Below are 15267 nucleotides of genomic sequence, written 5' to 3' on the forward strand. Positions count from 1 at the left end.
GGAGGGTCTTTTTGGTTTGTTTGGGTTTTTTTTTTGGGGTGGGGGGAGAAGAATCTCTAGTAAGCTCGATAGCATATGTGTATACTCTTTGATTGTTTTTCATGTTTTCTCTAATGCTTTTACCTTAAGAAAAAAAGGTGTTTGCTTAGAAAGAGCTGTGTGTAAGTTATACCCGTGGCAATTACACTGTGTACCATCTCTGAAGAGAATGCCAAAGCAGCCTGTCTTTTCCTGGAGATTTCACAGTACAGGCAGGGGACTGTGCAGCATGGAAATATCCTGGTCAGAAGGGAGACATGCACATCTCCATCCAAGAGAGGCAATGGTGGGGGAGTGGGAAGCCTAGAGTGGGTGCCTTTGCTGAATCAGCATGGAATACAGGTGCGGTTGCTCTGAATTGTGACAGCCATATCAGAAGTGGCAATCATGGTGCTTTCATTATGAGTATTTAATGACAGTGACTTAAGCAATGATCACGTTTTCCACGACCTATGTTCAAAGGACTAGTGCACGTATCAATATGATAAACCATGCCAACAGCATGGCAGTGGAAGAAAACCTACACAACTGATACTGCCTTTCAGAAGGCAGATTTCTGAAGGCAGGCAGGAACATACCTCTGCAACAGAAGTGTTTTCCAAACAGACATTAAATAAAAGACAGAACAGAGCACAGTACAGTTTTGCCAGTTTTATTGAACCAATAAAATTCCTACTGATAACAATGAAAGAAATTTCAGCAAGTATAAATGCAATAGTTTAACAAACCCCATTGTTCCGTACCTATAAATAGAATTTTCAAAACCTCATAAAAAGTGCAGATTTATGAATTGCTGTTAACACGTTAATATACACGATTCCTTTATTTAAAAAGGTGTTTTGTCTCTTAATTCACTAAAAAGTTCCTTCTGCATCTATTCAGATGAATTCAAGTCATAACTAAAAGCTAAAAAAGAATCACACAAAAATGGATCCAGCTAGGTCAGTTTATCCAAAAATCAGAGACACAGAGGGAAAAAAGTTTGCTAAAAGCTCTTGTTGAATCCTGCAATGAACTCCAAACTACTCACTCATCTAATGGGCATGCCATTTGCAAAAGTGCATCAGCATTCAGGATAAAAGTGAGGCCCAGCTTGCATGATTATCACCCCACTGCCCCGGTAAGATGCACACTCTTTTCTGCGGGCTACCCATAGCATAAGTTGCACCACACGACAGCAAGAAGGCTCTGCAGAACTGCCGTTTCCCTCACACCCTACAGATGGGTGGGCAGAGGTGGGTCCTTGACTCCAGCCCTTCAGCTTGCCTGCCTAGCTGCACTGGTACATTGGGGAGAGTAGGTGGCATAAACCTGGCAGAGAATACTTCCTCCCTGGAGTATGAGGCCCCAGGAGGGGGATTTGTTCCTTTCCAACTCACAATCTCCCTCCTGGGTGGCTCCACAGGCAGCACAATTCCTTATTGCTCCTTACTCCAAGCAGATGATTAAGTCACAATCTAGTTCCAACTAAATTAGACCCATAACAACCTTTGGAGACCTAATGTCAATTGGAAAGGAACATTATTTTCTCCTGCTGAGCTGGGCTTCTTGGACATCAAATTAAAAGTAATGTTGCTATTTTCATAGTTTAATAAAACATAAAATGAATCTAGGAATCTCAATAGACTAGAGAAGATAATCTTGACTTGCAGGTCAGCACAAGGCCTAGGCAATACTTAAATCCCCCCATAACCCTGTTTTGAGTGGTTGCACGTGGAATATCGACAGACCCCAGTCGTCGGCAGGCGGGATCAAACCTGGGACCTCTGGAGCTAAATGCATGAGCCTCTACTGCATGAACTAAAAGCCATATGGCCCTTAGCTAAGGCTGTAGAGCAGATTCATTAATCTCTCTAAGTGCTCTCGGTGCCACTAGAGGGGACAGAACACCACACCCAGGAGGTGCATGGATTACATGTGGAATATATAAATGATAGGGCTGTCAATTAATCGCTGTTAACTCATGTGATTAATTCAAAAAAAATTATGACATTTTTAGATTTTTTCTACATTTTAATATATTGACTTCAATTACAACACAGAATACAAAGTAAACAGTGCTCACTTTATATTATTTTTATTATAAATATTTGCACTATAAAACTAAAATTTAATTCCCCCATTACAAGTATGGTAGTGCAATCTCTTTATCATGAAAATTGCACTTACAAATGTAGAATTATGCAAACAAAAATGTGTTCAAAAATAAAACAATATAAAACTTTAAAGCCTACAAGTCCACTCAGTCCTACTTCTTGTTCAGCCAACTGCGAAGACAAATGAGGTTGTTTACATTTATGGGAGATAATGCTGCCGTCTTCTTATTTACAAGGTCATCTGAAAGTGAGAACAGACGTTCACATGGCACTTTTGTAGCCAACATTGCAAGGTATTTACATGCCAGATATGCTAAACATTTGTATGCCCCTTCATGCTTCGGCCACCATTCCAGAGGACTTGCTTCCATGCTGACGATGCTCATTAGAAAAATAATGCGTTAATTAAATTTGTGACTGAATTCCTTGGGGGGAGAACTGTATGCCTCCTGCTCTGTTTTACCCACATTCTGCCATATATTTCATGTTATAGCAGTCTCAGATGATGACCCAGTATATGTTGTTCATTTTAAGACCACTTTCACTGCAGATTTGACAAAGCACAAAGAAGGTACCAATGTGAGCTTTCTAAAGATAGATACAGCACTCAACCCAAAGTTTAAGAATCTGAAGTGACTTCCAAAATCTGAGAGGGACAAGGTGTGAAACATGCTTTCAGAGGTCTTAAAAGAGCAACACTCAGATGTGGAAACTACAGAACCTGAACCACCAAAATAGAAAATCAACCTTCTGCTGGTGGCATCTGACTCAGATGATGAAAACAAACGTGTCAGTCCACACTGCTTTGGATTGTTATCGAGCAGAACCCATCATCATCATGGACGCATGTCACCTGGAATGGTGGTTGAAGCATGAAGGGACATATGAATTTTTAGCACACCTGGCACGTAAATATCTTGCAATGCTGGTGCCATGCGAACACCTGTTCTCACTTTCTGGTGACAGTGTAAACAAGCAGCAGGTAGCATTATCTCCTGAAAATGTAAACAAACTTGTTTGTCTGAGCAATTGGCTGAACATGAAGTAGGACTGAGTGGACTTGTAGGCTCTAAAGTTTTACACTGTTTTATTTTTGAATGCAGTTTTTGTGTGCATAATTCTACATTTCTAAGTTCAACTTTCATAAGAGAGAGACTGCACTACAGTACTTGTAATGGGGAATTGAAATATTATTTCTCTTGGGTTTTTTTACAGTGCAAATATTTGTAATAAAAAATAAATCTGAAGTACAGTTTGTATTCTGTGTTGTAACTGAAATCAATATATTTAAAAATGTAGAAAACATCCAAAAATATTTAAATAAATGGTCATTGTATTAACAACAGCGCAATTAACTTTTTGTTAACATGGAGGGTTTACAATGTGCTGTAAACCACAGCTCTTCATGCTAATTGGAAAGATTTGTGATGAAATGAATAGTAGTCTCTTTGCCTGAACTTTAAGCATCACACTGGAGATTTTTTCATTCATAGAGAGGGACTTTGACCCACCCACAATCTATAGAGAGTCCTCATGACACTACCATTAATCCACTCCTCTACTATCCAGATTTACAGCGGTATTTTATCTACAGCAGGGTCTGTTTCGCAAGAGCAGTTTAAAGTGGCTATGTTTAGCAAATTTGCTAGTTTACAAATTAAAACCTATAAATACAAAGACTCTCACATACTGAACATTGTAACTTGTGTGAATCCTAAACTGCATCAATTAACTGTTAAAAGCTTATTCTACTTAAAACCTTACATAATACAAGATTGATAAGTGGCAGTCCTGTAGGATCACACTGCCTGCCTCACATTAGCCCACAGTCATGTGCTTCACAAAAATAGAAATGTTACAGTAACAAAGCACAGGCCCGCAAAGGCATATCACAGCTTCTGATTACATAAGTACCAAAGAACACAAAAAAGAATAGGTGTTAATACTGATGAATTAAAGAATAACTACAAAGATCAAACATGTTCACAGCATGCTACATATACTGCTCAACTTAAAATAAGGTGAATACAATGTTGAACAAAAACAAAAGTAGTTGGCAGTGTGATTTTTGAATTGTGTTTCAGATACAAAGACATAGCATATACATTCATGATGTGGCTGTCCAGCAAAAATTGGGGTACAGATTTCAAGTTAAAATCCTATCTTGTAAGCTACAGTTTATAACCAGTTCTGTCATAATCAAGGAAGTATTTTGTGGCTTTGTGTATTTTCTCAGAGTCTCAAGACTGGAGCTCAAGTTTACAAGATCTTAATATTTATCCTACTTTTGGAGGTTTGTTGAGTGGCTGTACCTGTCCTATCAGCATTAGTATATTGTTCCCTGTAATCACACAATACCTTTTCATTTATCATGTGTATTGTTGGGCGGCCCTGTTTGAATCATGGTGACAAAATGAATTAAACATGAAGAGGCACAATGTAAAACTGGATGAGGCAAAGTGTAGATTGATTATATTTTATTTGGATGAATTTGGTGCCATTTTATTTACATCCTTAAAGATGGACAGGCATCTGATGCTCCATAATTCTTAAAACTTTGCCTTAAAGAAGGTTATAACAACCAGAAAAGGAGATTCAAACACACAGTTTGTTTGTGCTTTCAAAAATTAAAGGCTGGCTCCCCTATCCCTTTCTACTGCAGGGGTAATGATAAAATGGACAAGATACCAGAATTACTCCATTGCAACCAAGCAACTCAAAGCCGTACCTTTTGTAAGGAAATCTCATTGGTAATCTTGGGGAAAAATAAAGTGTTGCCAACATCTCCCCTGCATACAGAAGTACAATCTGTGTATTTTTATCCATTTAATGCTATTTTATTTTAGGGAATAAAAACACTGATTTCCCTCCTAATTTTATTACTTCCTTCCTGTTAAACAGCCTCATATTTGCAGATGCTTACGCATGTGAGTAACTTTATTCATACAAGTACATTTACTCAGGTAACAGTATTTGCATGGTTAGGCCAATTATTTTATATATTCATCAGTATCATAAGGACATTATAATGATATCAGAATAAGGAGCAAAGGCTCCCACTGATTTCAATTAAAGCAGAATCAGGCCCCCTTAAATGGGAGTAAAAAACCTTCGCTGTCTCAAGTAATCATGAGATGCATTTATGCTTAGCAGTTGTCCCACAAGAAGTAAAAAAAAAGATAATTTGTTCTAAAGGCCATTATGAAATCTACCCCATTTTAAGGGTTTTTTCCACATAGTCTCAAGTGATTCCCTGTTGAAATTCATTTTAGTCTCTTACTCAGTTGTATAAAAGGTATTTGTGAGAGAACTGAGTGGTCTAGGTTTAAAGCCCTTACATGGGCAAAACTCCCAAAGTCAAAGAAAGTTTTGCCTGAGAAGAGCCTTCATGAGTGCGTCAAGTGTAAGTACTAGTGGACTTCTTTTATTGTAGACACAAGATGGGTGAGATTTTTTTATTGGGCCAACTTCTGTTGGTGAAAGAGACAAGCTTTCAAGCTTGCACAGAGCTCTTCTTTAGGCCTTTTATTGTAAGCTCAGAGCCAGAATCTGATCCCAGTTGCCCATACTGAGTAGCACCCCTCCAAAAGTGGTCCAGTTGGTTCGTATCATAAGGATGGCAGAATGTGACCCTTAGAAATAAAGCTCTGCTAAGCTAGTCTCCCTCCTTGACAGTTAGTGTGATTTCACTATTTAAAATAGGTACTCAGTACTGAATTTTTAGAAGAGATGTAATTTCCTTGGCCAGGAATAAAGGGAACATTTGAAGTCAGTGTTGCTGAAAGTGAGGAACACTGAATATGACCACAGAACTCCAGCTAGCTTCTAGGTGGTTGATGTGGGAAATGAATGCAATTTTAAGATCTTGAGCCTGGGAGCTCATCCCTGAAGGATAACATTTAGGCTTTGACAGGTCGGAGACCAGGACTGGGAACTTATCTCAACATTTGGTGGGAGGGAGGAAGAGAGACCTTTTTGTAGGCAGGGTTAGCCATTGAAAAGAGGGGGTCAGAGACCTTGGTGAAGAGCAGGAGATTTATAGAGCTGGATGGGAGATGGGAATGGGGTGCCTGTGGGGACTGACTGCATGGCCAAGTATAGTTGTTGTAAGGATTAAAATAGCATAGAGCAGGCAGATTCTATTCAAGCATCCGCCCACTGCTCTGCCAATGCATCAGTCCTAATCTGGGACACCTCTGCTATTCTTGTCCTACATGTCTCCCATGCCTAAGGGGTGTGTGATTTTGTGATGTGTACAGCTTGCCAAACTCTTTCACTTGGGAAATATTTCTTGATTTAAACCTTCCAGAAGTAAAGAAACTAGTGGCTGCACCACTTAGGATGGGGTCTTTCCCTGTAATTTAAAAGCGGATTCTGAAAAATTTGACTCTTTTGGCCAGGTCTTGTGATTGGCAGCATTTGTATGCCACAAGCAGATCAGCCAGGGCTAAGTTTCATTTACAGATGGTTGATCCATTTCCCTCTCTTATTTATGCACTAAAGTCAACACAAAGTCAGTGGGTTTTGGATCAGGCCCTATGAATATGAAGCCCCAACACAGGCTAAACGCCCACTGAATCCAAAGGGTGCTTCGTGCAAGTGGAGGCTGCAGAATTTACCGCCTAGAAGACAAGAATCTAAACTGGTCAGTCTGAGCACATCTGTTAAATGCATGTACTTATGATGAACAAATGCATAAGCAAGAGGAAGGATGTCAAGATTTTGCTCTACAAGGGTAGCAGCCTACAGATTAAGATCTTTTGAAAAAGTTAATAGAACGTATGTATGTCAATAAACCAATGCAAATCACACTATTACTTTAATATCCAGGGAAACTGATTTCTACCCTATTAACTTTTGGCAACTGAATACCTTTAAAAATCTGGTTCAGAGATGGAGATAGGAACCTATAGGGATTTTACAAAGTGCCTAGGTACCTAACATCCATTGAACACAACCGTAGTAGGCACCTAATCTGCGTCTTTAGTTGCCTAAACTCCTTTAAAAATCTGGCCCTGTCCTTTTCAATTTAAGCTTTTTTTATGATTAAAAACCTTGTTTTTCTGATTTCTAATCTACCTTAAATTTACGGTAACCCTAAATATGTAATTTTTAGATTTGTAGCTGATTGTGTAGCTCCCTTTTGTTAAAGCATTGAACAAATGAGGTTTTTTTTTTTTAATTTGTTTTTTAAAAAAAGCTGACCGGGGAAAAGCTCTCTGGCCCAATTCTCCGTAAATCCTAGCAATATTCATGGAGGCATCCTATATACTAGAACTGCAGCACCATGGATCTTGATGGATATAAGTGAACTATAGAAGCATTTCAAAAATTGGTTCTCATGGGACTCTACAACAGTTTGAATCACCTGCTGTTAGCATAAATTGTTGTTTAAAATGAATTCTGCTATTATATGACTACAATCCCATGATATTCAATTGCCAGTTTTATATTCCACAGAATACTGAGCTAATGCAAATGGCTTTTCTAATTTGTACTTTCCCCACTTATTACAGACAAGCAATTTCTGAGAGTATTGTTCTGCACCTGACCAGAATACAAAATACTTTTAAAATGCTCTTAAGGTTAATAAGCACTCCAATCTCATAAAAAAAGCAATTCCCTATTTACAGCGTTTCCTATGATATGTGGTTAGTCATTACCCCAGTGAGCCAATAGTTTTGGCCTTTTCTTCAGCAGGCAGGAGATGATGCATTTGTCTTTTTACCTTGGTGAAGATTGGGATTTTGATGACTAAATGTTAATGCTGGTAAATATAAACCCCAGCAGGGGAAAGCAAAAAGTCAATATCTGTGCATATACTCCCATTAAGGTACATTTCTGACAAAGGAAGTTAACAAGCAATGAAGTTTGAGGATTCACATTCACACGTGCATTTTTTTTAAAACAGTTGCACATTTAAGTTTGGCACAAAGTGAGCCTAAGGTGTAGGTAAAAATATACGGTATAATCGTATACCTTTAACACCTGTCCTGAACAAACATCTATATTTTAAAAATATCACATTTTGAGTATAAAAGCTAGGCTATAAATGATTATACAGTAAATTCAATACTCTGAAAAAGTGGAAAACAGCATTGTTACTTTTAAGTTTGCATTTTATATAGAAAAGTTACAGCAAACTAGTTGTCAAATGACATTTCCCAACATGGAATGCCATGCGGGCCATATTAGATTAGATATGACACCTTCTGAAATCAAGTTTTGTTGTTTTTTTTTTTAAACTGATTCACTATGAATAGATCAATTCATTTACAGTTTATGTATTTCAAAATCTAATCACATACTTTGCTGAGAAGGCAATTCAGCTGGAAAAGTAAATTCTATAGCGAAAGATTAAAATAAAGGCACTAAAGTTTCCACAACTAACACTCAAGCTACTTTAAAATCCTTATATTTCAGAAGAGGAATTAAGTGGTTATGATAGTTACCTAAAACTAGTTTCACCTTCCTTCCAAAACTTAAACTGTTCTTGAGAAATACCTGGCTTCTCATACCAAAGGAATTTCACTGTACAGTTCCCGTCACTTAAAGGCAGAGTTACTAACTGAAGAACGTCCTTACCAGATATAATTGTTACAAGCAAAAACTCACTAAGTGCAGCCACTATAGTTAAGTTGAAAAGGATTATAACAAGTTAAAGAAGTCAAATCTAAGGTTATGCATATCAACCTCTCACCACTTTGTCTGAATAATCTTTGTAGTTAGCTATATGAGATAAATAAATCTTATTTATGCAATGTTTTATATAGGAGAGATTCTGATGCAGTTTGATGGGTAGTTTCTTATCTTGGCTTAAAAAAAATTAGTAATTTCTTTCTCACAAGGCTTTTTATGCAAATAGACTGCCGTCCAAAAGTGCAGAAAAAGTGTATTTAAATGTACAATCATTTAGTTTTCCAATCTGGAACAGACAGCTAAAGCAAAACCTCCCAACATGTGGTGTCACAGCAAGTTATTAAGAGAGGGAAGGAGGAAGAAAAAAACTAACTTTAGTAGCATACTGGTCCATGTTTGTTTTCCCTCAATGAAAGATGTAAAAATATGACTACTATGTTAAAAAAGCTATTCTGCAGTCTTCAATGGAAAGGCCTTTTTACATCTTCTACAATTCAGAGGAACTTTAAAAAACCTAACCAGTTAGTTTCTAATACATGTAAAAGCAAAATAAAGTCACCCTTCTTACAGTGAAAACAAAAATCAAAACAAAAAGATTTTTAGCCGTGATAGCTGTGTCCTACTGGGAAAGTTTAAGCATCAATTTAGGCACTTCACTGGTTCATTAACACAATCCAAAGTAAAGCTATAAACACTGAAATGTTGTGCTCTTAAAATCAGTCTAGTCAAGCAACACAAAATAATGCAAAAATGTGACATTTTTGGCAGCTTATTTCTTCCCTTCCCCAATATTACCAGTTGTCCAAGTAAATTTTATTTTGTGGCTGCTTTGGCACTTAAATATCAGATTGCTCAAGCCATATAAGCTAAAACAAAAATGCTAAGCCTTAGACAATAAAGAAATTGTTTTAAAATTTCTTTATGGTTGTATAAAAAGGGCACTTCAGTAGCGACATACTAGGGCAAAGCTTGCTTTCTTTTTAAATATTGCACTTTTCTTTTGTTCACAAACATTAATGCATAGAAACACAATTTTAGCTTTGAATATTGAAGTGTTCAGACACTATGAATGAAAAAATTCTAGGAAATAAATTTCTATAACCTATTAGGAAAAGAACAGGTATGATAGCCTTCCTTAATTAAAAAATGCACTGGAGAAAGGAGAGTGCAAACATTTTTTTTTTGGTCAGTCTCTGTATTACGTTTACAGGCGCCAACTAGGTGAACTTGCAAGCAACACTATGATGCGCATGCATGTTGTAAAGAAGATTGAGGGTGACTGTCAGTAAGACAAGATTATTCATGATTGAACCATAATATGTACAACAAATGGATAACTGTGAAACCTCTTCTTTTGGAAAGAGGAAAGGAAAAAAACAACTGAATTTTGCATTTCAGTAGCATTCTGTAGAATTTATCATGATTAATGTCACATTAAAATGTGGACAACGTTGGCATTATATTTCACATCACCTTCAACTGCTGTAGTAAAACAGTGCCTGACAAGTAGTCTCCAGGAGATAAAGAATCCAGTAGCCAGTTCAGTTTAATACATCGCATGCTTCTCTCTACTAGCGTTAGGACATTGCATTAAGATCTCTTAGAACATCCCAAAAACCTTTGCTGAATTCCACTAATCTGAAAAATGATTGCTGGAAAAGATAAACACTTTTTTCCTTTGTTTAAGAACAAAGCGCTAGAGCTGAGTATAACAAAACTAGTTTTAGGATTTTGACCAGCATCCTGAAATCCAACCAGAAAAAGTAGTGCTCCTCAGTGTTATTTTTGCTATCATTAGTAATGTTAAGCATCAAGAAAATAAAACACGTCATTGCACATTACAGCCGCCAAAAACACGGCTAAACTTTGACACTAGAGATTTGAGTAACTTGATGCTACAGCACATACAGCTTCTGGTGTGTATCTATTTCAAAAAGGTCTTTACATATCAATTAAACTTCCTTCGCCCCTCCAAATTGATACTTCAGGTCAAGTGACGAGTTATGGCACGAAGGGCATATAGAAGTTCTGCTTGCATACGGGCTTCCATTAGAAGTAGATTTAAGTGGACCTATTTGAAATTAAAAAAAAAAATTAGCCATTTAGTTCACCATTACATATTAACAAGCAGAGGCGTTTAATCACTTAATTATCTTACAGATTTAGATTTTTGTGCCAAATGAAAATAGCTGCATCACTCCTCTCTACATCACTCCTCTCTACATTCTAGTGCCACGTACTAGACAGAAATGTTGCCATTTCTTCTCCAGATGGCTATCTAATATGCCAATTTTATATGACATTCTGGACTCCCAGGTAACAAGCCTTAATTACTGCTTTAAGCAGTGTTCCATCTGCTTTAACAGAAGTCACAGCAAAACAATGCTCTACAGTAACGGAAATCATGACAGAAGACTTACCATTCACCATCACTATAAGCATTATACTCCGAGGACTAGATTTCTGTTATCAGTGTTATATTATCAATCCACATGCCACACACCCTATGTACTATCTGAAGTCAACTGTCAAATAAATGCAACCTCAGGGACGGCAAATTATTCCAGTGAAGACTGAGGCTGGTTTCAGAATGACATTTACTTAACAACAAGGAACAGAAATGCACATATCACTGCCCACTGCTTTAGCATCTGGCCTTACTGCACAACTGTCTCAGGAACTTCTACCAGCACGTCTCCTGGTATAATGCTGGGGCACTGGCATGTATCCTACCCAAGTATTGACCAGGTCTGTTCTGGTTTAACTGGTGATATGAGACCATAACAGTTATAAATAAAAGGAAGATCAACAATAGCTTTATCCTGTCTTATCTATTACAGGTCTTTAAGATCTAATCATCATGATTGGAGGCATCTACAGTAGTAGTTTAGAGAAAGAACAAATAATGGGCAGTATTGTGTGTCATCTCAGGAGTGCAATTTTTATGTCATTCTTGTTTATTGTATCATGCACAAGACAGTGGCCACAGGCACAATATGATATTTTGTGTAATATAGAGCATAATTTGTATGCCACTCATACTAAAAAGGCATATAAGTATTATCAATGCTTGGTAGTTAACTTAAAAATAGTGTGTACACACACACACACACACACAGATGTATATATAAACAATGTATTTTACCACTGAAAAGCAGTGTAGATACAAGTTAATTTATCTTCTCTATAAGAATCAAGTAGTATCAGAACAGTTGACTACTTCACGATTTCCAAAACTGCTCATTTTTCTATATGCAGATCTATGGATCTAGCTTCATGCAGGAGTCACTAGAGACTGTCCATGGTGTGCTCATTATGAAAATGTTTTGGCAAAAGTGACATTTAATATTTATTGAACTAACTTGTAAGGCTTTACTGTACAGTATTTAAGTTAATTCTGTAAGTTTTTTCTTTATTGTTAAGAAGGTTAACTCTAGTATACACACACACACACACACTCACCCCCACCCTTTTGCAAGCCACCTTATTATTTGCATTGTTTACATAGCACAGGGCCTCTTGTGTAATGTTTGGCTATGAAACACTTACCTTCTCTGAGTGCTTGAACTGACGCCAGTAACTATCGTACATGCGCTTGGTAGTTCTCTCTGGGTAGCAGGTCACTGTCTTAATGTAAACCTTCAGGCTGCGTTCAAGTAACTGATTAACTTCCCCATAATCATAATCATCATACCTAAGCAAAATAAGGCAGACTGAATATTTTGTCTGGACCCACATGGCTTTTTAAATTCTGAAACTACACGTATTTATGAACTGAAATACTAGAAGGAGCGGTTACTTATCTTGTATAGTAACTGGAGTTGTTAGAGATGTGTTACCCTATGGGTGCTCCATGTCAGGACGTGCGCACGCCTGTGCACTTTTGATAAGAGATTTTGCAAGCTATGTCTGTCCGCAAATCCATGCTTGCACCCCAGACACCCTCATGCTCTGGTACGAGAGCATATGGGGAGGAGGCAGCAGACCCGCTGCCAGGCCAGTTCCTTCTCAACCATGGAAGTCCAGTGAAAGACTTTGAGGCAGAGAGGAAGAAGGGTGGGAAGCAGAAAACCCACAGGGACACATCTTGAAGAACTCCAGTTAGGCTCCAGGAACTTCTCCTGTTTCGAGTAGCGTCCCTATGGGTATTCCACATCAGAAAATTCATGAGCAGTACCTCATTTATGGAGGAGGGTGCTGAAAAGGCGGATTCAGTAGAACAGCATCACTGAAGCAACTTCAGCTCTGCAAGTCGATACAAGAGCATAGTGCTGGGAAAACGTGTACTGAAGACCAGGTGGCTGCCCTGCAGATGTCAAGGATAGGTATGTTTTTCAGTATGGCTACAAAGATAGACTGAGCCCTGGTGGAATGAGCAATAACTCAGTGTATGTGTGTGGGGAAATTGTACCTCCTTTCATGGGTTCTGCAGTTGAGATGCAAAAGCCTGGGTGAAGCCCTAAAGGGCCTGGTCTTATATAGGTAAAAAGCAAGGACTCTTCTTATGTTCAGTGTATGGAGGCTCGTTCCTCCTCTCAAACAGTGAGGCTTGAGATAAACACCAGCAGGTGAATCTCTTAATGTGGAATTCTGGAAAACCTTAGTCGGAAGGGAAGGTGTGGTCATAGTGTCATCTCATTCAACAGAACACTGTATAGTGGAGTCACCCACCAAGGTTCCAAGCTACCATCACCTCAGTCAGGAGGCAGGACATGAGGAATGAGGTCTTAAGGGATAGATTAATATTTGCCATAGGTTCGGCTGGGTGTTTTCTCAGCGCATTGAGAGCTAAGTTGAGGTCCCATGATGGAGTTGGTTCCTTGACAGAAGGGAAAAGGTTAAACACGTCCTAGTAGTTGGGAGGCACAGTGGTATGGTAGGCCTCCTGTGGCTCTAGAGCAAGAAAATTCCTGGATGGCACTGATGATGAAGAAGCTGTGTGCCTGGAAGAGATTCAACGTCCAAGATGTAACCCTGCAAGCTGATGACTGCAATGGAAGCTCTGATTAGGAGGTCGTTCAGGAAAGGGTCCCTGCAACCTGAGTCTGGCTATTATCACCACCATCATCTTTGTAACAACCCTGAGGGCAGAGGACAGGCTAAATGGGAGTGTTCGCTACTGAAAATATTTTCTGAAGTTTCCCCCAGGATAGGGGTGACACTATAGAGGACAGGGTCTCCATCCAAAACTTCATTTTCTTCATCCATTTGTTGAGCCTTTAGAGGTCAAAAAATGATTGATATTCCCCCCACACACATGGCCTGTACTCTTCTGTAGAATGCAAAAAAATGGATTAGAACCCAGAGAATCTTTCTTCTGAGGAAACACACTCTGTCTGTCCCATGTCCAGAAGAGGAGATGCTCTGTTCCAGATCCGATTGTGTTTTACGAGGTCATTGGAGCTGGATGAGTGGATGAAGAACAGATGGGGTGGTGTCTCTGGCTCATTGTTTCCTTGATGCACTTGTTTGTTGTTGATGAAAACCATTTATCTAGGAAATGGGAAATCCTGTCCCTTCACTTCAGCTCTGGGCAGATGCCTATGCGATATTTAACATAAAGGGGATTTGGGGGCTGAGGTCCCTCTGGACTTGTGCCTCAGACCTTGATTCCACTATTTTCCCTTAGGGAATCTGTTGTCCCTTTGCTAGTACCTCTGAGAATGGGGAGAGAAAGGACAGCCTCTGTTTGAAGGTTGACTTATAATTCTCTCCTTAGAAAACTTAGTGGGAAGGGACAGTGTGTTTGGATTTGCCACACTCTCAGCCACCATCTTCTCCAATTTTTCTCAAAAAAAAAAAAAAAAAAAAAAAAAAAGGGAGCCTGTAAGCTTGGCTGAGCATATGACCTGCTTAGATGGAGTATCTGGCTGGAAACCATGGCTCAGGCTGAAAACCTCATTGCATCCACTGAGGCATCTGCTACAAATGCTGTTGCTAGGGAGACTAAGGTGGCATCAAAATCAGGGTGATCTCTGTCCTTAAGGGCTTTGAGATCTTCTAGCCAGGAAAGAGATGCTCTTGCAAAGCAGGTAGCTGCCAGGGATGCTTGGAGGATGGTGGAGGCGGCTTCAAAAATCTTTGAGAGGGGCCTCCGTCTTTCTATTTGTGGGTTTTTGTGGTTTCCTTACAGTACAACTCCCCTGATGAGGGACACTACTGCAGCATCAACCTTCAGTATCTCAGCAATAAAGCCTTTTGGTTTTTAATGATATATAGCCTCAGGTAGATCTTATTAATATGCTTGCCCTTATCATGCTTATTCCATTCATCCCTAATCACTTCCTCAAAGAAGAAGTGAAGGGATACTGCAGCACCAGGGGGAGAAGATTGTGAGGGAAGAAATGTACTCTGAGGCTTACTCACAGGGGCTTGCTCAAGTTTCAGAGCCAGACAGTTCACCTTCCTCAGTGGTGATGGAGGATGGCTCATATCCTCCTGATTTTTTTGGGATGTTTCCCCCTTCAATCCCCCCCTTTTTTTTAATTAAACA

General features: G+C 38.8%; 1 protein-coding gene across 2 annotated transcripts in view; it reads right to left on the bottom strand.

Annotated features, from left to right (window-relative positions):
• Window positions 1-696: 696 nt before the first annotated feature.
• The window catches only part of SESN3 (sestrin 3), an 86246-nt gene continuing 71675 nt past the window's right edge, over window positions 697-15267 (bottom strand). For both annotated transcript variants that reach the window (XM_084624186.1, XM_084624185.1), the window contains 2 exons: window positions 12324-12468; window positions 697-10845 (listed from right to left, as the gene is read on the bottom strand). In XM_084624186.1, the coding sequence (XP_084480312.1) occupies window positions 10759-10845; window positions 12324-12468 (232 nt within the window). In that variant the 3' untranslated portion in view covers window positions 697-10758. The remainder of the gene's footprint in view (window positions 10846-12323; window positions 12469-15267) is intronic.

The sequence above is a fragment of the Lepidochelys olivacea genome (genome assembly GCF_965140295.1).
Source record: "Lepidochelys olivacea isolate rLepOli2 genome assembly, chromosome: 1".
Lineage (NCBI taxonomy): Eukaryota > Metazoa > Chordata > Testudines > Cheloniidae > Lepidochelys > Lepidochelys olivacea.